Source organism: Vulpes lagopus, chromosome 13, assembly GCF_018345385.1.
Source record: "Vulpes lagopus strain Blue_001 chromosome 13, ASM1834538v1, whole genome shotgun sequence".
NCBI classification, from domain to species: domain Eukaryota; kingdom Metazoa; phylum Chordata; class Mammalia; order Carnivora; family Canidae; genus Vulpes; species Vulpes lagopus.
In genome coordinates, this window is record NC_054836.1 from 29,107,523 (window position 1) to 29,134,758 (window position 27,236).

The following is a 27,236-nucleotide window of genomic DNA, read 5'->3' on the forward strand; positions in this document are numbered from 1 at the left end:
ACACACACAAAAAAAAAAACAGGTGGTTCTTTGGTTGGGGGAAATATGCCTACTGGGTGGAATTCATGGAATTAATCAAGGCTGACAATTTTAAATAGGAGAAACTTGTAGGTATTTAGTTTTTCCCAGAGTTTTCTTTTTATTACACTCATTTGTTTTATTTTTATTTCAAAATTGTATAGAGGTCTCTCTAGATATTTACTATACTTAAGCATCATAAGCTTACAGGATAGTTGGATATTTTTTCCTATTTCCACTAAGAAAGTCTTGATGTCTTTCATATTTTACATGAAGGACAGGAAGGCGGAAGCAGCTGCATCCTTGGAAGATCTGCGGTCCGCAAAAATTTCACTAGGCTGTTTGGGGGGTTAATTAGCTGATTGGCAGAGCTCTATGATGATATTTAAGAGACTCTCTCCCAGTGTTGATGTTATTGAAAAGTTTTAGGAAGAGATCACCAACTTGATTTTGCATCATTATTAAGGATAAAATTGCTCTCTGGTAATAGGGGGCAGTGTTCACCACTTCACCTTCTACTTTTTTTAAGTTTTTGGATTCTAAACCACATAATAAATTACCTTATTATAATTAAGGCAAATTTTGTTCTGCCAGATAAATTATCCCAGATATAAAAAGAGTTGGAAAATTATTGCTATAATCAATAGGAATTATTCAAACACTGAAAAGAGCTACTCTAACCAAAATTTTAAAAAATTGAAAATCTAACTATGAAATATAAAATATAGTTATTGATATTTCAGCATTTTCAAATATCAGCCATTTGTGTTTGCTGTGCAGACATTTTAAAGATATAATTTAATGTTTTGTGATCCTTAGACTTTATAAGTAGCACAACAGATCTTAACTGGGGAATACATTGTAGCAGAATTCCAAAAGCATAATCACCATAATTAAAGAAGAAGAAAAGCTGAAAAGGGCATTCACAGAAAACAGAAAGATGAAATAAATGACACAAAAAAAACTTCACTTTAAATATGTGCTCCAAAAATAATTTTTTTTAATATCATGCTGATTCTCAAAGGTAGGGTATTTGTGCATTGCTGAAAACTGCTTTCACAAAAGGGATGTTTACCACAATACTTCAGCCTGCTGTTATCGATCACTCGCAAATGACAAGCAGCAAGTGATGATTACCTCAAGCACAGGGTTTTCTTTTTTTTTGTCCAATCTCAGCATGAGAGATAAGCAGCAGCAAAGCATTTTGATTGGTACAAAGCCACAAAAGGATGGGGAGGGGTTGCATTGCTGTGAAGTATCCTTCACTTGAGTCCTGGAACTCGCTTTATCTGTTCCAGCACCACTTACTTGCCTGAATGGAGACTTAGCCCTCTCTTGCCACTGGAGCTACACCACAAGAAGTTCTCAGAAACTCTACATTTTGAACCCACGGTAACACTTGGGTATTCCTAGTATAAAAGATCTTACTGAAGCAGAAGTGTCACCAAATTCATAATGTTTATTAGGGTTATGGGCTCTAAGAAAGCAAGGCTGACAGTTGCAAAGCTGCACTTTTAATTATTGTGACCTTATTGGGAAATTGGAGTAGTTTCCTGCCGAGAAAAACTAATTCATTTGGGAAAGAGCAAAGGCTCTAAGTCTACTAGAAATCCTCGGAAGTTGCAGCAAAATTCATTATTGCTGAGGAGCAAAGTAGTCTTGATTAAAAAAAAATATATATATATATATAGTTTTTTAACATAAATAATTTATATAAAGATTTTCATTTCTCTTTTATTTTTTTATTTTATTTTTTTTTTCATTTCTCTTTTAATTTAGTTAAGTAAGTGCTTACTAAAAACAAATTACTTTGGGCAAAGTCATAAGTATGGGCTTAGAGGCCAAATCCCTGCTTTGTCTCTTAACTGCTGTGCGAACTTGGGCAAGTTATTTATTAGCTCCAAGACTCCACTTAATTCATCCATAAAATGAGAAGATCTGTGTGATGATAAACTGAGAAAATGTAGATAAAGATACCAGCATAAAATAAGCACTCAGTAAATGGCAGTGATTCTTAAAATATAAAACAGATACTTTGTTATATTTTATCAAGTTTCATATGTACGCAGCTTAGATCACAGTAGTTAAAGATGGGTGTTATGAAGAAGTACTTAACTTACTTTGTAGTACTTTATGTGTCTACTGCATCACCATAACTGGGGATAAGTGGTGCAATGATCCAGGTTAGGTCTTTTGGGGCAGATGGGAAGCAAAAAATGAGACAGAATGAAAGCTAGTCTAAAGTATCTGGAAACACTACTCAGCCCCTAAACTTAGAGATACAATTTGCAACTTAATCCACAAGTCCTGAGGTTCACACATCACACCTGATGTGAATATTTTCTCTTAGGATAATTTCATACTGGCTATAAACCACTTACACGATTTCTGTTCAAGAAATCCTGATTGGAAGAAATGAAATTTAGGAATGTGAAGGCCCTTGTCAAAAATCTTTTACTTGGGCTGTTTACCAGTATTATGGTAGTAACTTTATAAAAGTATGTGTGTGCATAGGTACCTCATCTTCACTCACTCTTCATTCCCTTTGTAACCATCATCACTGACACAGTAAGCCAAAGGTTAAAAGCAAAGAGGTAGATCTCTTATATATCCATACTCATCATACCTTTTGATCAGTTGAGTTAAATGCTCAACATAGTAATTTCTATGAGTCCCCCATCAGTTTATGCTAGTAAAATTTGTTATCTTATTATTATATTATGTATTTTTATTACTCAAACCATTGAACTGTGAGTGTAAAATGACTTGTTTCCATGAAAATTAACTTGCATGTTTTGGAAAGACACAATAATACAAGATATGTGTGTGTGTGTGTGTGTGTGTGTTTGTAAATGCATGGATTTGTGTGTGTGTGTGCCTTTATGTAGGAGTAGTCAAGTCGGGTTTGGACATGACAACTATAAAAGCTATGAAAATTAATAAAAACTGAGAGTTACTTTACACTCAAATTGTTTTACACATGTCCTTGAGTTTCTGTTATAATTTTTAAAAATTGACTTTATACTCAAATTGTTTTACATATGGCCTTGAGTTTCTGTTATAGTTTTTAAAAATTGAAAGTAATTGAAGACAATTATTTTCATTAATAAATGAATATCTTTTCATGAAATAAGGAATGGTATTCTTATACTTTAAAATAAAATTGTAACTGAAAGTTTTCATGGGTGTTAAGACTGTTATATATGAAACAAAGGCTATATACTATTTCCAAACAGTACATGCATATGTCCTCATAGAAAAGCCTTGAAACCTATGTCAGGAGTATAACCCATAAATATACGTTTACATATTTTAAGTAAAATGTTTACATATCTCTATATCTTTCTATAAGTTCCCTCACATACATATTAACTACATGTTCAATTAACTAACAAGCCATAGTTCCTAATGATGGAACATAGGATTCTTGTGCATGCACTCATATGTGTATGTGTGTTTGTGTGTGTGTGTGTGTGTGTGTGTGTGTGTGTTCACACACTCACCAGTGTATATATTCATACATGGGCTTAAGAAAAATTTTGGAACAATGTAGCTGAAGAAAACTTACATGATGATTTCAGAGGATGGTGACAAGTCTAAGTTAATATAAACCAATATATCTTGCCAGAAAAAGTTTGAAAAGCAATATAGGAAGACTTTTAATTACTTTATAGGAGAATAAATAATTTTTTAACAAATCAGAAAAGTGTATTATTAAAATTGCAATTTTTGTCTCTTTATTCTATCTATATGATACAGATTTTACAGTTGGATATGGGAAACCTATGGAGACTAACAAATCTAATGAGAAAAGCTTAAATCTCAAATATAGCTTCACGCAATGGGCTATGATAGGGGCAAACATAAACTCTGATGCCTGAATATACAAAATCAATTCTATTAGAGTTAAACAATTAAAATAGGTGAAAAACTTTTTAAGTACCTTTGTTGCTTGAGTGTGTAATTCAACATTTCTATTTTATAATAACTACCAAAATAATGGTATCAGTGAACTTAAAACATACAAAAATAATTTAATATTTCTCTTAGATTAGATATCTCCAGTGTATTTTTAAGTATATCTCTGGTTACAAAATGAAATTTTAAAAAGTTTCATGAGGCAGTCTACACTAATTGGAAAACTTTTTTAGGGGAGAGGGGAGAGAGGTTATTATATTTTTGTGGAATTACATTTTCCTTTAAATAAATCATATTCTTATATAGTATTCATATATTATAAATAATTTTCCTGAAGCAAGCAGATTCAGATTATAAATTTAAGGGAAACAATACCATCTGAGCATATCCTTTTATCTTTAGATAAAAACAACTGAATAGGATAGGGTCACAGAAAAATTGGAGGAGCTGTTTCGTTAATGCAAAGGTAAAGCTATAGCTTTAGTGAAAATAAATGGTGTGGCAATGCCTAGATTTATTTTTGAAATAGAAGTCATTTATTCTGTCACTATGTTTTATTCCAATGACTTTCTATATAATGTCATATGCTAAGTGATAAATGCAGATACACTCTTTTTAAAGTGATGGGCATTTGAAATTGAGCAAGTGTTCCTCAACCTACTATCACTGAAAACTACATTTTAAAGGTACAGAGGATTTAACTGTTTGGGCTTTTTGTAAGGTATCTACATTTTAACTTGAAAAACAGGAATGATGCTTTTCTGATACACAGGGCAAAACTCTTTGCAAAGTAACTTTTATTTTTCTCTGTATACTTGGTTTACATAACTTTTTGCTTTCCTAATGTTTTACAAAGGTACGCTGGAACTGTTTCAAGGCTATCTCATTATGAAAAGATAAAGGTTCCAATTTCAAATATCAAATATGAGATTAAATAAACTATGCAAACTGATATTAGTAGGTCACTGATATAGCCCCAAATGTTCTTTGTAAAAATATAAGACCTATAATTCCAAGGGTGAAAACCTTTTTTGCTTACGCACCTCAGGGACTGAAACTCCTGAAGTGGGCAGAGTCTGCTGAAAAAGAGAAGTTCATATTAAAGCTGAAAAAACCAAAGTCAAACTGAAAACAAATGCCAGTGAAGGTTCTTATATCACTATTCTCCTGTGAAGTAAGTGAATAAATAAAAAATGAATTTCTCTGTCATATTTTTTCTGCTTAATTTCATTAGATGCATGAATAAATATATTTTCACAAAATAAGTAATTGGTCCAATGCAATGAGTGGGTTCGATTGTGAATTACTTATCCAAATTGCAATTTCATCCACCCAAAGCTGATTGATCAACATCCTTGGTTGGCTTCACAGACCTCTCTGAAACAACACAAATCTATTACATTTATATTTTGCAGTAAGACCTCATCTCCAAGTTCCATTATCTTTCATCAACCATTCCTACTAATTTATTAAGTTGCCCATTTACCAGGCCCACTTTTCCATTTTCCAGTCCAACTCTCATTCCTTCCTAAAAATACTCAGTGTCTTTTTGATGGAGACATAGCTTATGGTGTTGGTTTTATTTTGTGATTTTTTTCTGGAAATAAGAAAAAAAATATTCCATTAGTATCAGTAAAAAGTAAAAATATTATTAAATAAGTAGAAAAATTTTACTGGAGAGTAATTAGGAAAAAAAATGAGGAAGTTAAATACACTGAAGCTGGTCTTCATGACAGTGCATCTTCAATAATTCACCACCCCTCCTTTCCTGAGTCACAGTGGGAAGCTTTTTTTCTAGCAAGAAACAGAAAAAAAAGGTTACCAAATTCCAAAAGTCTATGTCCTATGGGTCTCAGAACAAATTTGGAAAAATTTTTGACGACTCACACGCATAATACCAGACAAAGTTTTCCTATTGTGGGGTGTGTGTGTGGTGAAGGGAGGTTTGAAAATTGGATATGAAACTAAGACTTCTTAGACATTTATGTGTCTCTGAAAAGGAGGGAGTGGCCAGCATTTCGTTTACTCCCCAGGACTGAGCTATGTGAAGGCAACTCTAAATGGATCTCCAAGGTGAGTCTGAACAATCTGAGAACACAGATATAGTTCACTCCCATATATACTGTATATAGTTATTGAAGAAGTAGGCAATTTCACAGCTACTCAGCACAGAGATGGACTAAAAAGATCCAATGCACCCAAAAGTGGATCGGAAGAAGGGTCTAGGGCATCACTAGAGAAAATTAAAATGTCCAGGAATACACCTCTATTTAGAAGATATTTTTATAATATAAGTAAAAAAATGTTGCAGCTGCAGATTTTTCATCAAAAGAAGTCATCAAGTCTGGGAGGATGAACTTGGGTTAACTATCCCATTAACAAGAGAACCCTATGGAAGTAATTGCTACTTCTCAGATGGATTGAAAATAGATTTAATAGAACTTTCACTGAAGCTTTCTGAGTTCAGTAATATTCTTGACTTTTGAATCAAAGCAGTCTACATAAAACCTGGGGCAATGGAGTGGTGGGAAAAACATGCTAGCCTCAGTCTAGCTCACCTCAAAATTTTTTTTCAGCTTTCCTATTTTTCTTTCTCATATCTTCATCTAAGTTTAGATCTGAATAAACATTTGAAGGCATGAATGCAGTTCTTCCATCTTTATTATAACAGATAAAGGTTTGCTCTCCTTCCAATCCAAATTAAGTGACTTATCCTATGATCCCCTTCCTATCCTGTGCCATGGCCCCAGGAAGGTACCAGAGACTCTCAAGCAAGCATACTAGGATGCCCATCAAGCTTTCTCCAAAGCATGAGACAGCTTCCAGATGCCTTCCACTGTGACAAGAATCTGTGTTCACTGTACTTATGTCCATACAGAGCAAAGCAATGGAAAGCCAAGTGAAAAGATCATAGTTGTCAAAATGGTTCATAATAATAGCCAAATGTGATGTAATATCTTCAATAGATACTGTCCACCCCACCTTAACCACCAAAAAAATCTATAAAAGACATTTTTACATGCTTTTAAGCATTTGAATATAGACAGGATAATGACTAGTATTATGGAATTACTGTTAATATTCCTAGATGTGATAATAATATAGTAATTTTGTAAAAAACTGCCTTAATCTTAGAAGATGCCTGCTGACATATTTAGAGATATAGTATCATACTACCTGCTATTTATTTGCAAAAGGTTCAACTTAATAAAATATGTATTTCCATATGTATGATGGCAAAATAATAACAGAGGCTGGGGATATATTGAATTCATGTGGCCTGATGTCACAAAAAGCAGAAACCATGTCAACTCAGATAATAAAAAACCCTTTTCAGGCATTCTCCCCTCCCTCCCCAAAAGACATAGTAGGATGAATTTAAACCTTGGCTGGAACTTTGCTACCACTTGTGTGGAGAACTGAGAATATATAGATATTCATGTTTGTAAGCTTCTTCCTTTGTAAGGTAGTAGGAATATTGGGCATCTACTGAGAGTGAGCAATGTTGGCAGTGAGGTAGTGACCAGAAGAAAGTAAGGGAATAGAGTAGAGAGAAAGTAGAGAATTTGTGTCTACCTCTCTGAGAATGGGAGAGCAGATGACATAGAATGAGTAACAGAATCAAGCAAAATTCAGAATGCAGTGAGGCTAGAAGTCATAAATATGTAAGAGAGAAAGCCACCAGCTCAGAGAATTTTCTCCAGTAACACTCAGGCATCTTGAGAGCAACACTAAAAATTCACTCCAGGAATAGGAGTGATGAAACAATGTATATATAAGCTTACTCATAATCAAGATGTGCAGACAAAGAGTATATATTAAATTAACAAGCCCATCAGTGGCTTACCCTCAAGTCATAATAAGAAAACTATGGTATCTCGAAAGGAGATAAGCAAGCAATTCATTACAGAACAAACTGAGATATTATGTTACTTCAATTATACTCTTTTGTATATGATTTTTAAACATCAAGGATGAACAGAGTAAATGTTTTAGTTTTTTGAAAATTATCATGAGTGTATAATTCTAAATGTAATATATTTTTAATCAAAATTAATACAGGAACTGTATATTTGTATTTAATCAAATGTGAGGTGTGACTGCAGAGGAATGTGATTGATTTTATTTAATCAGTATCATTTTAATATTAAATAGAATACACAGTACAGATAATTAGTTTAAAAGATGCATTTGTCTTCAGGGCACTTATTAAGTTCACCCGAATACCAAAGAATTTTTGAAAATCCTATTATTCTAAAATACTGAGATATTTCTTGTCTTTACAGTTTCTAACATGTAATCATTTTAAATTGACAATTTAATCCAAATTGTCACAGGACAAAGAAAACCCTTTAGTGGAGAGATTGCTGGAGGTTTGAGGTAAAAATATAATAAGAGCATAGTACTCACATTAAAAGGGTCATTAGTTATTTCAAGACTAAAGCAAAATTAACAGAATTACACGCTATAACTATATAGGAATGTTTGTTTTTGAAAAATTACTTTTATGTCTATTGTCTCATTTAATCCTCCCCCTAAACCAAGATATTCCACTTCTCAGACTGAGAAACTAAAAATCTGAAAGATTAGATTACTATCCTAGGAAAAATAAGTATTACTAATAGAATCCTAATATAGTATTTCCCTGTCCCAGGCTCTATTTATTCAAACAAGTTCAATAAGAATTATTTCAGGCTTCTTTTTAGTCACATCTCTATTTTTTAGGTGATTTGAAAATCAAATTATTTTAAAACTGGGAAGTATTGAGAGACCACAATATATATCTGTTTTGCCTAAAAGAAGTGGCTTGAATATCAATAAGGGTTAATTTAACATAATAACGTCTAGTACCCTGGTAAATTAGAGTACCCAAATAAAACAATTTTAAATAGCTGCCTTCTTTATATACAGTTAGATATCTCTGGGATCAAAAAAGAAGTGAGAGAAAGAAAAGCAAGTTAGGGAAAAGGACAATTTTCTTCCTAAAATAGTACACTGACAGGTTTAAGGGCAGAAGTTTTTCTCTCACACTTGCTAATAAAGTGTATCAAGGGCATCTCTACCAAATAGAAAGTAACCAAGTTTGGTTTAGGTGAATTTTACTGTCACATTCCAGATTCATAACTTATTTACCCTATTATGATTTTGTAGTTCCTAAGTGTGTACGCCAGACATTTGAACACAACACAAATTTTTTAAAGTGAGAATGAAGTAATTTTTTTTTTGTTTTTTTTTTGTTTTTTTTTTAGAATGAAGTAATTTTTATGCTACAAATATTTTTTATAGCCTATGATTACTTCAATGTATGGCAAGTATGTCAATTAGAAGGATCATTAATTATTTTTTCCAGTAGCACTTTGACATATCTAATTATAATCATAAAAAATAAAATATTTTAGAAGTCACACATGTTATAATCTTACTTAGGGTCCCTTGAATAACCACTTCTCACTTAAGCCAAATTTTTAAGCTTGCACCAACATAAATTTAATGGTAAGAATATTTTTAATTGAGACAATTTCATTACCTTTATAATTTTAAGTGCTCACAGAAGTGTCCATTCCTATTATTGGATTGTTTACACATATTAGCAGAGTTTAGTTCAGAAGATTTTGCACAGGAGGGATTGTGAAGCTCCCTCCTTAATGGAGGTATTCCTGTATGCTTGTGTCTAGAAAGGAAACATCCTGAGCCTTCTGGGAAAGTACACCTAGTGCAACGGATATTTGGAAAATTAAGGGGCACCAAATGTTTTCAATAAGAATGTTAAAAATTTATCTTTATAGAGATATCCAAGTTTCAAAGATGGATATCTACATATAAAAGCAATCAGCAACAGTGAAGCTGTTTCTAGTGTTATTTTTATTGTTGTTGTCTTGCCTACTTGACCAGCGAGTGAAATAAAACCATTAGAAATGTTATCCTACTTAGCTAGGTCTCATAAAATCTTCAGAAGCCCATACGGTTGAAGAGAGTTCTTCAATTTATTTTTAACTCTGATCCATAGTAAAAATATGTGCATATTTACATAATTGTAAAATAATTTCACAAAGACCACCTACCTTATATGCCCTACTCTCTGATATGTTCTATTGTCTTCTCCACTTCTATTCTCTTCTATTTCAGTAATGGCTATTTTTTTCCATTCCTTTTTGAAATGCTGATCTAAATCCCCTAAATGATATCATGCTTCACTAATTGTTGGGGAATTCAGCATGGAAACTAAAAATGGGTTTAGAACATTGAATTTGGGGAGGGCTTGTATTGCTTGTGCCATCTGCATGTTGTGTGATTTTAGGTAAATTTCTTAAATCTCTCTATGCTTCACTTTCCTCATATGTCTAGTAGGCATGATAACTATAGCTGCTTTCAAGATTAAGAGGATATCTAACAAATTTAAGTTTCCAATAAATAGTAACTGTCTTATTAACTTTAGAACCTAAAAGACTCTCCTAATTTCCAATGCCTGCCTAGAGCTCAGCAAAAAAGGACTAATCACATTTTCTTCATCTCAAACTGAATTTTTTGCTCATAAGTAGATGGAACCAACAGATTTCTTCTTCTTCTTTTTTTTTTAATGAAATGTATATGTTAGCGCTGTTACAGGAGAGAGAAAGAAGGAAAGATGCAGAGAGGGAGAGAAGAGATCAAAGAGAGACAGCAACACAGAAAAAGGGAGACGGAGACAAGAGAACCTAAGAAAAAGGAAAGAACAAAGTCTTCCTTGCAATACTCCTCAGTCCTCAAATGGACCACAGGTATCATAACTATGCCTATCATTTTGGAAATGAATGTCCTTTCATTCAAAGAAAATAATTACATTGAGCAAAGGAAGGATGGGAACTGATATTTAGAGAATGACTCTAGTTTTTGTGTTTTTTTTTTTAAAGATTTATTTATTTTATTGAGAGAGAGAGAGAGTGTGTACATCCTCTCACATGCTCCCCTGAGTGGGGGGAGGGACAGAATCCTCAAACGGACTTCCTGCTGAGTGCAGAGCCTGATGCAGGACTCAGCCCCAGGACCTTGAGATCATGTCCTGAGCTGAAATCAAGAGATGGCCGCTTAACCACTGAATCACCCAGGCACCCATGGCTTTAATTTTTGTTTGAAATATTGTGAAATCCTTAAACATCAGATTCAACCATCTTCAAAATATATTTCAAGAAGAAATGCACATGTCTTACTGATTATTTGTGTCAGATAATTCTTCAGAATTCTTACTTTACATAAAGATAATTAATACCTACCTATTTATGAGTACATACATATGATTCTGTTTGGGATGTTTGGGATAGGAATATGAGTGCAGTTGGTGGTTTTAAATTTAAAAAACACCCTCAAAAAACCACACCTAATATTATAGATTATAATATCTACTGAATCTTATATAAATAAAATTAATCAATAATACTTCCTGTTATGACTATTCTTTTTCTCAACATAATCCCATTCTCAAAATGTTTCAGTGTGGTTTTCTAAAATATGGAAAAATCACTGTGGGTAGTGAAAGAATATTGATAAAAATATTTAGAATTAAAGCATTAGGCTGCTAAGTTTTCCTTTTCATCAATCTTGGAAAAGACCTCAAATTAAAAAACAAATAAGTTATAATGAAATTTGTTCTTATCCTTTGCCCCTCTAAATATCCACTGATCTCACACCAAAGCATTTTCTAACCAGGTTAAAGTCCAATTCTGCACTCACATTAGAGTAAGATTCAATTGAGTTAAAATTTTACACTGACTGCCAGTCAACCTTATCATGAACTTTCATTATGTGCATGTAATTAATTGGGTCCAACGAACAATATCAGTACTGAGTTATAGACTCTTTTCCCCCGACCATATAATTAGAATATAATTACCCACAGGATATCAGAATGATGCAAAACCTTTCCTCTAAATGCGCCCTCATTAGGAAACAAGTCTCAATGTACATTTATTCAATCAGTGTGAATTAATTAAAATGTTACTGAAATAAAAGAGGGCAGCAATAAAGAGTATCTGACATCTATTAAGAGACTATCACTTGAGATCTGCATGCACAGTTTATATTTAAACCCATTTAGCTCAAGTAGGAACTTGGCCATGTAATGTTATATACATCCAGCATACTAGGAAATCTGAGTAAATGAATCAGTGTGTGTTAGTGTTTTTGAAAAGAACATAATATGTAATGCACACAAAATCTTAAAGGGCCTGAGTAGGATTCTACTTTATTCCTTGATGAGTCCATAAAGATGTTATCATTACACAGGACAAATCATGTTTAACTCCCAAGTATCCAGGAAAGTAGTTTTTCATCCCATACTTTTCTATTACAAATCTAGCATCTCTATTTTGCTATGGCTTAGGAGAAATTGATCAGAAAAGCCAAGATTTACCAAAGAATTAATTATTATTCTTTTTAATAAAAAAATAACCTCCATTACTTAAGCTAGCTCCAGGTATTTCAATAGCATATTTTCTTTAAGCAGAATATTCATATCTACCTAAGACTATATTATTTTTAAGAGGATGCATAATATAATATATTCAGATTATATAAAACATGGAAAAAAACAGTAAATGCATAAAGAAACCAAAGGGGATATGCTGCATATCCCATAAGACGCTGCTGGTTCATGGAAAAAAAATTCTTCCTAAAAACTATTTTTCTTGGTTTCTCTAGTGCTTGGCATACTGTCATATGCAATCAAAGATTACTGAATAAACTAACAAATAAATTACGCTAACACAAAGGAATACGCACCAATATTCAAGAACGATATCATAAAGAGTAGCAAAAATTTTAAAAAGCTACATGTAATATTTAAAGTAAGATATGCAGAGATCTTCAAGCTCTCTGTTATTATATAATTCCTCAGACAGTTTTAGGTTGTGTAAAACTTAGTGCTGATAATAAATATAGGGCATTCATTCTTACATATAATTAAGCACCACTTTAAAATGGAAATACCGATGAGCACCAAGTTATATAAGGATATTTACAAATTGTTACTTTTCATTGCTCTTCAGGAACAAACTCTAATAACCAGTTTTTAAATTATTAATTAAAAATTTTTAATTATTAATCAAAATAATTAAATTATTCCTTTAAATACTTTTTTAAAAATCTAAATTAATTAAAATTTTTTAAATTATTAACTAAAATGACTCCATAAGATCATTTTTAAATGTTCTGAATGTATGTTATACTTACATTCAGGTATTAGACTGGTTTTGATAGAAACCAACATATGAAAGAAATAATGAACTCATTCTAAGTAAGAAGGAGATTGTCTCACACAGGCCTGCTTTATTTTTACATAAAATTTTCTGTAGAATTTCAGTGACAAAGACATGTCGCTCTAATTTTTTTCTGAAGATGCTGTGATTTGAGTAACATTAACTAACGGTAAGCATCACATACACAAAAAATACTACTAATAGAATATGAACAAATTTAGAGTTACATTTAGTAGGAAACATCAATTTTCATTTTCTGAGCTAGACTAAGAATGAATATTTATGATACTTTACATAGACTACTGTATTGCTTAAGCTATCTTTTTTAAAAATCAGATTTTGAATATAATTTGATATCCAAAGAAAAATGTCTTGATCATCCTTAGAATTCTGAAATATTTCCTTTAAGCTTTCTATCTGCAGTGCCACTTTATTTTAAAAATTAGGCATTTTACAGTACCATCTATTGGATATTTTATATAACTACAATAACTTAATCTCAGGTTTTCTGAAATTTAGTAATGATTATAAAATACTTCAAGTGCCAGTCCAGAAACACAATGCTCATTAGATGTCCACTAATATTACCTCATCTTCACATACTTTAGACTCAATTTTATTAGCTTGTAAGAATAAGATTTATTTACCATGTATTATGAATGATTTTTTAAAATAAGCCTCCCTGCCACATATTCATTTTAATTTGTTATATGATACTCATGTCACTGTCTAATGTATTTTCTTCTTGACTCAAGAGAAAGTAATAACTGATGGGGATAAAAAGAGACATGTAATTGTAATTTATTAATTCAGTAAATATTTGTTGAGTACCTACTGTTCATCACACTGAATTAGGTGCTAGAGATAAAGAGATTTACCCTTTTTGTGTGAGTGGTGAGAGTGGAGGCAGCATTGGTCATTGAGCAGAGAAAAGAGCTTCACAAGAAATATTTTAAGTTCAGCTCCTAGTGTGATGTTGAAGCCTCTATGGGACATCCAGAGGAAACTCACAAGGTGAAGCTGAGTATTTGGATCTCGAGGGGTCAGAGAGAACAAGGTTACACAGATGTATTCAAAAGTGGCAGTTGTACTCATGGAATCAAATGAGCTAATTTGTAGAGAGCATAACGACATAAGAATATAGTTAAAAATGGAAAGAGAACCATATTTAAGAATTAAAGGACTAGGAATTTAGCAATATGGATCAAGTGTGGCTGGTAAGGTAGAATAAAACCTAGATGAGACATGTTGGGTGAATGCCACGGTATGAAAACAAAGCCCTTAAAATACTCTCAGTGCTGCAGGGGATTCAATAAGAGGATTCTTGAAAAGGGGGTCTAGTGGATATTGTTGGTAGCCCAAAACGGAATCCTTTGTCACCTTGCCAGAGTACCTATCTCTAATTGCTATGAGTGTGGACTGCTGAGAACTCCTAATTGTTCCATTTTCTGAATAACTATTCTTTATTCCAGGAGTGGCTCTCCAGGGAGCAAGCACCCACTACTCTGGAGGAAGTCACAGCTAATGAATGAGTGATTGGGGTTAGAAAAAGCCAGCCCCTTGTTTTAAGAACAACCCCTTGTCTTCAGGCCCCTTGTCTTATGGCCTTATATAGGCCATACCCCATGGTATGATTTTATGCCAGAGCTCTCAAAGTTCAGGCCAAGGCTTACATTCTCCCTGTCACCTCTTCCTTGCTCAAAGCCCCTTTTCTTTCCTGCTTCCTCCTTCTCTTGCAGATGGTTTTATAAAGAAACATTCCTACTTCTATAAGTCACAAACAGCTAAATCCCTGGTTCATGCTCTGCTCCTTGGGAGTCCAACCAAAGAGTGCTTCTGGATTTGTGATGAATAACAAGAACAGTTTCCCACCCACTTTATAGTCAGGAATTGGAAGAAGTAAGGAAGGAGGAAAGTAAGTTGAGGTAGAAGGAGGAGGAAAATTTGACACAGTGAGTGTACCTTCATAGCTGCACATACTTATGGCTACATTAAGAAGTAGACAAAGACCACATCCATTTACAAATATAGAAAAATAGCAGAAAGGAACAGCTAAATCTTTAATATGGGTTTAAGGGCAAACATACTACCAAGAGTAGAAACAAAGTAGTTCCAGTACTGGACTCAAATTGTGCTGTCCAGTGCTATCTAGTGCTATCTATCACAAGCAGGTTAGGTTACACCTTATTTAAGTCTTTCAATTGTAAATCAGTGAGTCAATATATTATTACATATTATGGCAAATGCCATGAAAGGAGAAAAATGGGAAGAGAAGCAGAAAGTGCCACAATTTAAGAACTGGAGGGATACAGGCCTTCATGACTCAAAGATGGTAGAATAATGGTAACTAAATGGAAGAATTCAAGAGTAGTTGAGGTTAGGGTGAAATAGGAATATTATAGGGAATAGAAAATGCAGGGTGAGCTGTATTCCTCCAGGACTTGGGTTTCTGTGGGCAAATGAGGCCAAAATGGTTAAAGCCTCTGTGAGTATTAGCAACAGAATTTGAAATAATGTATTTTATCATCTAGACTGGGAGGTGAGGAGTGAGTATGGCAGCCTCAAAAGAACTAAACAATCCTTAGTCTACAAAAAAGGGAAACAGGGTTGAACTAAGGGGAAAAAAAGTGAGTCAAAAATCACTGCACTGTGCATGAAATTGGTGTATAGATCAAAAGTTTTAAATGAATCAATTTTTGTTCAGGTTTCAGGTTGAAAGTGGAGAATAGTAAATTATATTTAATAGTAAAACAGAGAAAGGCATGTATATAAATTCTTCATGATCACCACCACTTCATCTGGAATCATTAAAATCACAGGTTACCTTTACAAGGTGGAATTTGTCCTTAAATACCTAGTGGTGAAGGGACCTGATTTTTATTGAACTTGAAATTTAAAAGTTAGAAGACAGACATGATATGAAGTATTTATTTCTACTGTGATATAGTTAGTTCTGAATATATGCCCCTCCCTAACCCCAATCTTCCTCTGGAGAGAACAAGCAGAAATATCAATACAGAGGTTCCCATATTTGGGAGCATTTATGCCAATTTCTGGCAATTGTTTCTGACAATTGTGTCTCACCAGATAGAAAAAGTATGATGTCTGACTTGTTTTAATTTGTTTTTCTCAATTATTGATAAGAGTTAAGGTTTTAAGTTACTTTATGGTTATTTGCATTAATTTTACAAAACAAGGCATTTTGTTATGATGCTTATGTTTGCCTTGATTTATGAATTTTGGTCTTTATCATTTTAAAAATAATTATTGGATTGGTCAAGTCTATCAACATTTTCTTTAATCTTTTCCTTTTAGGAAAAAGGTAAAAGGAAAGAAAAAATATTTTTATAGGCCAAAAATAAACATTCAATCCATGTTTGATTTATTTTGGAATAGGTATAAAGTGGAATTTATCTTAATTTAGTTTCCCATATGGCTATGCAGTAATATCAAACCACTGATCTCCATCAGATTTAATAGGTGACCTTCGTCATATACTACATTACTACATATAATTTACTATGTTATAGACTTTTTACAAGGTCCTTATATTTTCTAGAGGCGCTTACATTATTTTGATCACTGTAGCTTTAATAAGCATAATCCTAATATTTGTTAAAAAACAGGTACTTCCTGGGATGCCTGAGTGGCTTAGCAGTTGAGCATCTGCCTTTGGCCCAGTGCGTAATCCTGGGGTCCCGGGATTGAGTCCCACTTCGGGCTCCCTGCATGGAGCCTGCTTCTCCCTCTGCCTATGTCTTTCCTCTGTTTCTGTGTCTCTCATAAATAAATAAATAATATTTTTTAAAAAAATGAGTCCTTCCTTATTGGTATTCTTTATAGTTCTAGGAATTTATATTTGTACATATTTATTCATCCAGGGAAAATGTGGGATCACATTATGTAATATATATATTACATGGGAATCATACTAAATAGATGAGTGAATTTGAAGAGACGTAGGTTCTTTTTAGCTTAATTTTATTTTCTTCATTACACTAAGACTTTAAAAAAAATCTTAATTTTTTGTTTAAGGATAGTACCTTATTGCCATTCTCCTTTCACTAAAGGAGATTTTCTTAATCCTCTCTTTCAAATTACTGATTCAGTGTCCTCAAAGTTGATTTTCTCCTATATAGACACTGATATACTTCAGTTTCTGCTAAAATATTATTTTTTCTCTACATCTTTTCTTAACCTTGTAGCTATTCCTTTTAAGTCAGTATTTATAAAGTAGATTTTTCTTTAGTATTCTTGATCATGTAAAACAATTGCTATTAACATTTTCTTCTGCTCAATACAATAAATCTTCACGTATGAGACCCATCTAACTTAACTACAATGCTTGTTTCTTTTTCTTGTGGCAGAATTATTACTATTTTATTTTGGCAACAGGTAGACTTCTTTATACTAAAATGCACTTTGGCCATAAGCCATCAGTCTGCATTGACAGTTGTTATAAAAAAGAAAACCAAAGGAAACAAACACTACTATGATTACAGCAATATTGTTGAGCCGTAGTGCCTTCCCGATACAATTTGGTATGGAAGAAATTAATCTGAGATCTCAATAACAACAGTAACAATAAAAAGTCTTTCCGCTAAATGAATGATTTGTTTTTATGTTGTCAAGACTGTCAAGACTATATTTCCCCCCTTTTCATATGGATACTAAGAAACTCAGGAACAAATCTGCAAACTACCTCTGTCAATTGTTTTAGAATATTAGTGAATTTTTAAGTCTAATTTGATTTTGGTATAAATTTATTGTTTTAGATTGCTGCTTAGTTATACAAGCTGCTTTGATTGTTATTGGTAAGAAGTTGTAGAATAATTTAATTCATTAATGGATAATCACATATTCTCACTTTTGAATCAGGTACATAGAGGGTATTCTTTACTTTGTTTTATCCTATTTCCTAGATTTTAGCTTTCAAGTATTTTTTATCCTTCTTTAGATAAAGCTCATTTTTGCCTATATGTTTTAGACTTCCATCGTATTTTCAATTAATTAAACTTCCAGTTTATGTCATATCAGGCTTTGTTTTTGCTTTTCCATAAATCATGACAAATTAACAGAGTACAGGTTTGTTTCCTTAAAATAGTGATATAGAAATATTATAGAAATGTATTATCTTTGCAGCTCTATTTAAAAAAAAAACTAAAAATAATATTTTAGAATCCTAAAAATAACTCTATCATATTCATTTAGGTAGAAACAAATATAATTTGCCACAATATAATTAATTTTTTCTTCTAGATTAGATCTTATTTATAACTATACATATTCTATATTACAGCCTAAGCTACTACAAAGACAGGTTCTTCAGAAACCCCTGAAATCAATCTAACTAAGACAATGTAACAGATAAATGGTTCGTCTCACAAGTGTAGATGACGGAGTCATAACTTAGTGATTCAGGTTCCTTTTCCCATTTCTTATACTATGTACATTTAAAATATAAATACATGAATACTCTGCCCAATTAAAATGGATATACACATATTTTATAAACATTATAAGGCTTTAGTGCTTAAATGTGTTCCTCACTGGAATTTGAGTCAGAAAACCATTGGCAAAAAATATAGGAAGGTTCATAATTTAATTCTACACATTTTTAAAAATAAATAAATAAAAAGCAGCTATCTTTTATGAATAATACCATAAAAATGAGTCTGAGTTAGATTTTCAAAGTATGGAAAAATTAGATTCTTTTTTGCCTATCATTACTATGATGACAATTATGAATTGATCTATAATGAATATTAATTAAATGAATATTAAGTAATGACATTGATGAAACATTTATTGAGCACTGACAATGGGCTTTGTCCCCACTCTTTAGACAAAAAAGAAAATTGCACAGGCACAAACCCATGGTACATTACATAAAGAATTTCAAGAAAATAGATGACTTCAGTAACTGTGGTTAAAGGTTAAAGAGGTAAATGCAAAGAAGGGAAATGATGTTAAATAAAAACTGAAGCTCAGTGCAGCAAGTCACATCCTTAGCCAACTGTTCACACCTCTCCACCAGACTTCTGGGAGCTCTACAACTAGTATAGGAAGTAAGGTTACAGAGCATTCAAAATTCAAATTTCAGAATCACACAGAATTCAAACATTTCCCTCTCTCCTTTAATTGGCTAATGTTTACTACTGAAATTATCATTATTAACTATTTCTGGTTACAGTTAAGGGATAGATAGAGAGTACAGAAAGAGCCCATAGTAACTGGACTGTGAGGAAAACTCACACACCCATACTTCCACTCTCTAACAAAACTTTTGACATCGCTAAAGAGTAATGACGTGATTAAATACATACTTTAAGGAAAGACTTAACATATTCAATGCTATGCAAGACTTAATCACCATATCTACAATGCATAATTTAGTAGAATTCTTATAATTGTAGAAGAGCAAGCAAAGATTGGAAGAAGAGAAGGTAATATAGACATATGGTTCCCCAAGGGTGTTATATGTAGAGATGTGTGGACTGGTATTTCAGCAACACAACTTTGTCCAAGTTTTCAGTCACAGTAAAGAAGAGAGGTAGTCGGAAAAATGTGAATCAAGTCTAAGAATATGTCTAGAATTTATATTTTCCAAATAGTTTTATTTTCCTTTCTCTCAGCTAATGAGCTTCATTATTGATTTTGTTGAGATTCTTTAAGGTTTATTTAAGGTAATATAGAATATTATAGAATATTATAACAAGAAAATTATAACAAGACTATAAAGTATTCTGGGAAGAAGACACCACAATTGGTCCAAAAGGGGCACAATAATGAACATATACTTTATTTTATATCACTTTCTGCCAATAGATACTATTTTGACTGTATATTCTGATAATACTGTATTTTTTGAAATATAAGATAAAATTATCATCTAAAATTAGTTATTTAAGTATTTAATAGTTTATTCTAAAAAATTATTTTGGTTTTATAAAACATTCCAAACATTATGTTCCTGATTTAGAAATATGTTTATAGTGCAGAAAGAACTAAACAACTGTGAAGTGTGATTCATGCGTGGAACAAAATAATACAGTATGAGTGAATAAAGGATACTTTGCAATATCTATTACAGAATAAACAGGAAAAGTCACTCTTCCTAAAGATGTTCACTGAATAAGAACAAAATAAATAATTGGAAACATGCTAGACATAAATATTGTTTCAACTAAATTATGTTATCTTCATTTCATAAGATATTATGTGGCCATGAATAACAATGTTCCATAGTATATAGAAACACATACATTTAATGATATTAGTTTAAGTGTAAAAATGAGGTGTCACATGATATATCAAGTTTAGTTATAAAAATGTAAAAAATATGCACCTAAGGATCAAGAGGAAAATTTTAATAGTGCTTCCATTTATATATTAATAACTGCTCTTATATAACTTATTACAAATTTTTAATTTCTTTCTCATTTTTATGTTTTTTTAATAAATTTTATTTTATAATAAAAGGTTAAAATTTACTTTTTAAATTCCACATAATATTTAAAATAACAGTAATATTAGGTGACACACACTGAACACTCACTATATGCTGGGCATACTTCTAAGCAATTTTCATGAATTAACTCATTTAATTCCATTTTACACAAACTGAATACAGATATATGAAATATGAATATGAATAATTTGCCTCATGTCACAAAATCAGTGAAAAGGTCAGGATCCAAATACAGAGAGTATATTATCAAACTTTATCCTAACATGGCTGAGCCACTTTATCCTCCCACCTGCAATAAATGCAATAAATGAACACTCTAGTTGCTTCCTGTCCTTTCCAAAGCTTAGGATTTTTAATTGTCTTAATAATTTTGAGGGGTGTATAATGTTATCTAGCAAGATTTAAACATGTATTTTCCTGATGAGTAAAGATGGTGTGCATGCATTTATATGTTTATAGGTGATATATATTTTTTATTCAAAGGCTATTTAGGTCTTTTGCCTTTTTGGATTGGGTTGTTTGTTACTTATTATTTATTTACATAAATTACTTTTATATTCTGGACACTAGTCATTTGTTACCATTCTGTAACCCTCTGAAGGAAACAACTTGCCCAAAGATCCAGAGTTCATGTGAAACTTAAGTTTCTAGTCTCTATCCTTTCTGGTTATCAGGATCCCAAACTTATTTCTGCTTTCTTTCTTCTAGATTGATCTTCCATATTTCACTTCATTTTTTAAAACTTTTCATTGAGCTTTCTGAACCTTTGCTTAAAATAAACAAATTATAATTTTGCTTTCTAAGTCACTGCCACTTTCTCTAGTATGTTTCTAAAAAAGAGGTTGCTCATTTTCTCAACTGATACTTGTTCTATAGTTTTTATGGAAATCTCTTGGCTTTCCAACCAAATCATCATTCCTGTGGATCCAGAGTAGAATATCTCTCACTCTGTCCTCTCTTGCTGCTGAGACTACTCATTCACTTTACATTTGGCAGCCAAATCCCCACATGTTCTTCAAAATTCAGGCATCATTTCTTCAAGAAAGTTTACATTTACTCTTTGAATTACCCTCAGGATGAATTAAGGGTTTGTCCTCTAGAGCCTCTGTAAGTTAATATTTATCTCACCATAATATGTAATCTGCTTGCCTGTTTTGATCAATAGTCCAATTTGTAGGAAATAAGATAAATGTTCTCATCTGAATTTTTAGCTCCAATAACTTGAAAAGACAATGGAAAGAAGAAAGAAGGGAAGAAGTAGAGAGAAGATAATAAAACCTAAAAAAATCCAGCATTGCAGATATCGTATATAAGAAAAATGCACATTGATTATCAGTAACGATCTTAAAATAAAGACATTGTCATTATGGTATGTAAACCATAGGTACTTATCTCTAACATAAACTCCAGTATAGGGGCACCTGCATGGCTCAATCAGTTAAGCATCTAACTCGTGGTTTCAATGCAGGTCATGATCTCAGGGTGGTGAGATCAAGCCCTGCTTCAGGCTCTGTACCCAGTGCAGAGTCTGCTTGGGATTCCTTCCTTCTTTCTCTCCTACCCTGTCTTCTCCTCTCCCTGCTCGCATGTGCACCTGCACATGCTCTCTGTCTCTCTCTCTCTCTCTGTCTCTCTCTCACACAAATAAATAAATAAAATCTTTAAAAAATAAACTCTAATTTAAAATAATCAACATTATATCATCACTATATTTTAACTTATTAGCTTTACTAATATATATTGATACAGAAAAGGACTAATCAATCCCTTACTTAGAAAATAAAAATCTTGCTTTTAAATAGTAATGTACAATAAGCATTCTATGCAAGGAGAATACTAAATTAAATCATGGAGCTAAATATAATAAAAATTATTTTTATGAGGATCTGCTTCATTTTACTGTTCAAACATAAAGTTTAAAATGCCACTTCCTCATGAGACATCTCAAGTTCTCTTTTGTTGATAGTGAAAGAATCAATGTAATAAAAGCCTCCCTCAAACTGACGAATCATTATGAAAACATGTATACTCCTAGAGACCCAATTTGACTGATCATAAAAAAAATATATAAAACCTGGAATGAATGTACGGATGAAACTACAGTTCTAGAGAAGCTGATCAAATTTATAGCTCTATGAGATTACTCTAAGAATCAGAGACTCTATCTAGCCTATTGCATTGATTTCTGTTTGATCTAACAAATTTATGTACTATTAAAAATAATTTTAAAATTTCTAATTGAAGCCATTATAATGAAGAAAGATTTATGGAAAGGATAGTAATAAAGTTATGAATTAGCACATAGAAATAAACAACATAAATACATGCATCATTGTCAAATGTGGCATGCATTTACCTCCATGCATCCTAAGGATAGAAGACAGAACGTGACAGTAACAGATCTAGGGATCGTCATGTTTTATCCTAAACACACATATGGAATCTTCTTTTTATTTTTTTTAATATTTTATTTATTTATTCATGAGAGACACAGAGAGACACGCAGACATAGGCAGAGGATGAAGCAGGTTCCTTATGGGGACCCCGATCAGGACTCGATCCCAGGACCCCAAGATCATGACCTGAGCCAAAGGCAGATGCTCAACCACTGAGCAACCCAGGTGCCCCTTATTTTCTTTTTTAAATTTAATTTAAACACAATGCTTGGATCTATTGTATTCAGCCTTTCTGGGGAGAGATGCTAACATTTATGTGTACATATATGTTAAGGTATAAATAATAAATACATAATAATAATAATAATAATAATAATAATAATAACAACAACAACAGTATTTGGACTAATAGGGTCCAAAAGATAACAAATCATGATAAAGAGAACTAAGAGGAATTTATTTTAGGTAATTAAAACATCTCTAAAAACAGGGTTTTTTTTTTTTTTTTTTTGCTGCTGTTGTTACAATAAATAAGGAGTCTTATATGAGTTTTAAAATGTCTTTCAATGTAGGTTAATGACATAAAAGCAAGTCCGAAGTTAATTAAACCAATTCAATAAGAGACTAAAACAAATGGACCAAGTCTGTCTTTGGTTGGGGGTAAAATTTAGGACATAAAAGAACATAAAAGATGGCTCTCATGCTTATCAGGCCATGTCCTACATAAATTATTACAATTTTTTTGCATTGTCACTTTGAGATTAGATGGCAAAAGTTTCTGAGTTCAATCTATATAGAAAATCAAGAACATATTTTTAGTGGATTCCATTCAAAAGAGTATTCATTTTAACAATCAGTTGGGAAGGATTAACAGCCTTTTTTGAAAATTACGTTGCTTATCAAGAGTCCCCTCTGAATGGGCAGGAATCACTTTACATTTGTTTGGAGGTAGGATGAGGGAAGGCCTTCAAGAAGTCTGCCTTTGTAAGCAGTTCTGAATTTTCTTCAATATGGCAGTAAATGGACCATGAATGTCATCATTTTTGCTGGAAGATTTTTCAAAGAAAGCATTATAAGTATGCAAACACAGTCAGAGAAGTAGCTTAACGAAATCTTTAAATTACATAAATGTTAAGCAATATGGCGTTTTGATAATATTCTCAAAACATGCTGGATACCAATTGTAATCCCAGAAAACAGTGATTTCATCTGATGTATAGACAGACTCACTGGTCACCTTTCAGTTTTAATTTCAGAGTAGTTGGTTTTAACCCATTTTTATGGCAATAGGCACTATCAAGACCAATTATGTGTGGAAGCCATTTGTAGTATATGCTAATGAAAGCATGTCATCAGTGCCAAGAAGGTGCTTACCTTGCTAATCTCGGTAACAGGTAAGTACATAGCTACTGAATCATTAACTTAAAGTTAATAACAAGTGTTGGGGAGCAATTGGGAGGCTGAAAAATGTGGTGTACAACTTTTTAAAAGATAAATAACACCTAAAAAGAGGTTCTAAAATATCAAAAGACTGCCGCTAGGGATCTTGACCTTATAGTACTTTATTAAGATGTTTCAACCAGGAGTTAAGCTCCATGTTAAGTTTATATCACTCATTCAATAAGCAATTCCTGACTATACAGTCAAGGTAAAGGAAAAAAAATCCTCAATAAAAACAGACATCTTAAATTCTTCATTTTCTATTTCCTAGAATGTGATAGAGAATCTTCTATTCATGGCCATCTTGCAGTTTCTGAACCTCACCTGCTCTTCTTCAAGAACATTAGCACAAGCAACGGGACTCATAATTTTTAAGAAGGAAATAGTTGTTGAAAATTTAAAAAAAACAAGATGATATCATTTGTGAAAACTAACAATTTTCTTTAAACAGAAGTTAAAATTTTATTATGGGTGATGTGCTGTGGAATTATTCCTGAGATGTCAAGTGAGAGTTCACAAATTAAAAAATCTTAGAGCCCAGAGTAAGCAATTTTGTGGGCAGAACAATAACTGCATAATTTATTTACAGTAGTAGTTTTTAAATGGTTAATGGGTTTAATAGTAGTATGTGTATTTTCTTCATGATAAGAAGGTAACCTTTAATTTCTACTTAGCAAAGAAGGGGAAATTTTAAAGTAAAATGATTCAGGCTGATTTATTAACATATACAAAACTCCAAAAGCTTTAGAGAGTAGGTTTACTTGCTATAGTAGTTCAAATTATCCTTGATTTCTAGTGTGTAATTGGCATATGAGGGATTGCGTGAATTGATTTAGTTAGAGACTTGCTTACCATGCTGGATAGTTTGGAATTCAAATAGAGAATTACCAAATATGTACTTATTTTAAATATTTTAAAATATTTAAGCAGGAAAATATAATTGCATTTTGGCAAGTGGATCCAGAAAGCAGAATGAAGAATGTATAGAATGGAGGTAATTCAGTAGGATGCCATTAGGACATTCCTGGAGAACAATTTGTGATGGTGACATGTGAGGCGATTACTGTTGAGGTGAAGGAAAGAAAAAGGATTGAGACCATTAGAATAGGTTACTCAGTGATTAATCTGATACTCAAGATGAGGCATCAATGATAATTCCTAGGCTTTTGTCTTGGGACAGCTGTGATATGAATGTTCACATCACCAAGATAAGATAAATAGGATAGGGCCTGTTTTGGGATTTGGAGAAAGGGTGAGAATGATGAGTTCAGTGCACGAGTTCTGGAGTGGTGCTCCTTGGGTTCCAATTCTCGTTTGCCACTTCATAGCCATGTGACACAGGAAATTTACTTAACCTCTCTGTTTCTTAGTTTCCTCATATACAAAATGGAGATAGTTATAATATTTATCTTATGGTGTCACTGTGAGGATTAAATAAACTCACACACATCATTACCAGTAACCCCAACCCATTCAAACTCTCTATGTGCTACCCCACTCACTCTCACAACCTGACACTAATAACCTTAATTTCAACAATCTTGGATTCAACTCTAATCCAAAACATATCCTTCTTAACACCAATTATTGTACCTCCCTCTTCATGTCATTACTTCCCGCACCTCCCAGCTTAAACTCCATGGTCACTCCTTATACTCACTCTATTGCATATACTCTCAACTCCATAGCAACTCTCTTTTTAAAATATATTTAGCAAAACAGACTCCTCATGGGTAGGCTATGCCTATTCTAGTCCTAGAGCTAGAATGAAATTGGAGAAATAAGATTGAATGTGACCAAATATATTCATCTGGGCTTACTGGTCTTATTCTAAATTTATGATGATTAACATGTGGCTGCTCATTACTCCCTGCAAATCAAATGGTATTTCCTTGATCCATTAAGCTCACACTTTCCTCAGTGTCTGTTGTGCAACTTCTTCCCAATATTCAAAGGTCTCATACAGTTCATACCACACTTGCTCTCAGCAATGACCTCAGATAACTATTCTCTGAGAAAGAGAAGTAAGCATCACATATAATTTTGCTCACTGATGCCTCCTCAACAGTTACATTGTTCTTTTTAAAATATAAGTCGGGTCATTCCCTTTTCTGGTCAAAATCCTCTAATGGCTTCCAACCTCACTCAGAATAAAAGCTAAAGATCTTACAGTGGCCTAAATCGCCCTACAGGATATGAAAATTTTATGACATCTTGAACCTTCTCCTCTCTTCTTCTTCTTCCTTCTCACTTAAGCCCAGCCACTAATCTCCTTGATGGACTGCAGATAAGACATTTTTGTCCTGCCTCTGAGTCTTTTCTTGTCCTTCCTTGGTGACTTGTCTGTGAAGTTCCATCCCTACATAGTCGTGTGGGTAACTCCCACACATTCCTCAACTCTTCATTCAATTATCCCCTTAGACATCTCTTTCTTGACTATCCTTTTCATAACTACAACCCCAACATTCCTTCTCTTCTTTTCCTGCTTCAATTTTGTATGAACCATGTACAAAATAATTTTATTATTTCATTGTTTATTGCTGGAATGAAAACTCCACCAAAAAAAAAAAAAAGGATTTAATTTAGCTTTTACCATTTTACCCCACCACCTATAATACTATTTGGCATCAACTAGACACTCAATAAATACTTGAGGAATTAATGAATAAATATGCCTAGCACAGTAGCTGGTAGGGTATATGTGCTCTCTATAAATGAGCTACCATTATTACATTAAATAAATATAATAATACGCTAGGCATG

The 27,236-nt window shown here is 32.6% G+C and overlaps 1 protein-coding gene across 7 annotated transcripts in view; it reads right to left on the reverse strand.

Moving 5' to 3' along the window:
• DGKB (diacylglycerol kinase beta) overlaps window positions 1-27,236 on the reverse strand; it is a 704,768-nt gene that overhangs the window by 454,537 nt on the left and 222,995 nt on the right. For 3 of the 7 annotated variants that reach the window (XM_041728246.1, XM_041728243.1, XM_041728244.1), the window contains one exon: window positions 4,980-5,015. The exons of 2 other annotated variants lie outside the window; for them this stretch is intronic. In XM_041728246.1, the coding sequence (XP_041584180.1) occupies window positions 4,980-5,015 (36 nt within the window). The remainder of the gene's footprint in view (window positions 1-4,979; window positions 5,016-27,236) is intronic. 2 more of the 7 variants (XM_041728247.1, XM_041728245.1) reach the window with 1 other exon arrangement.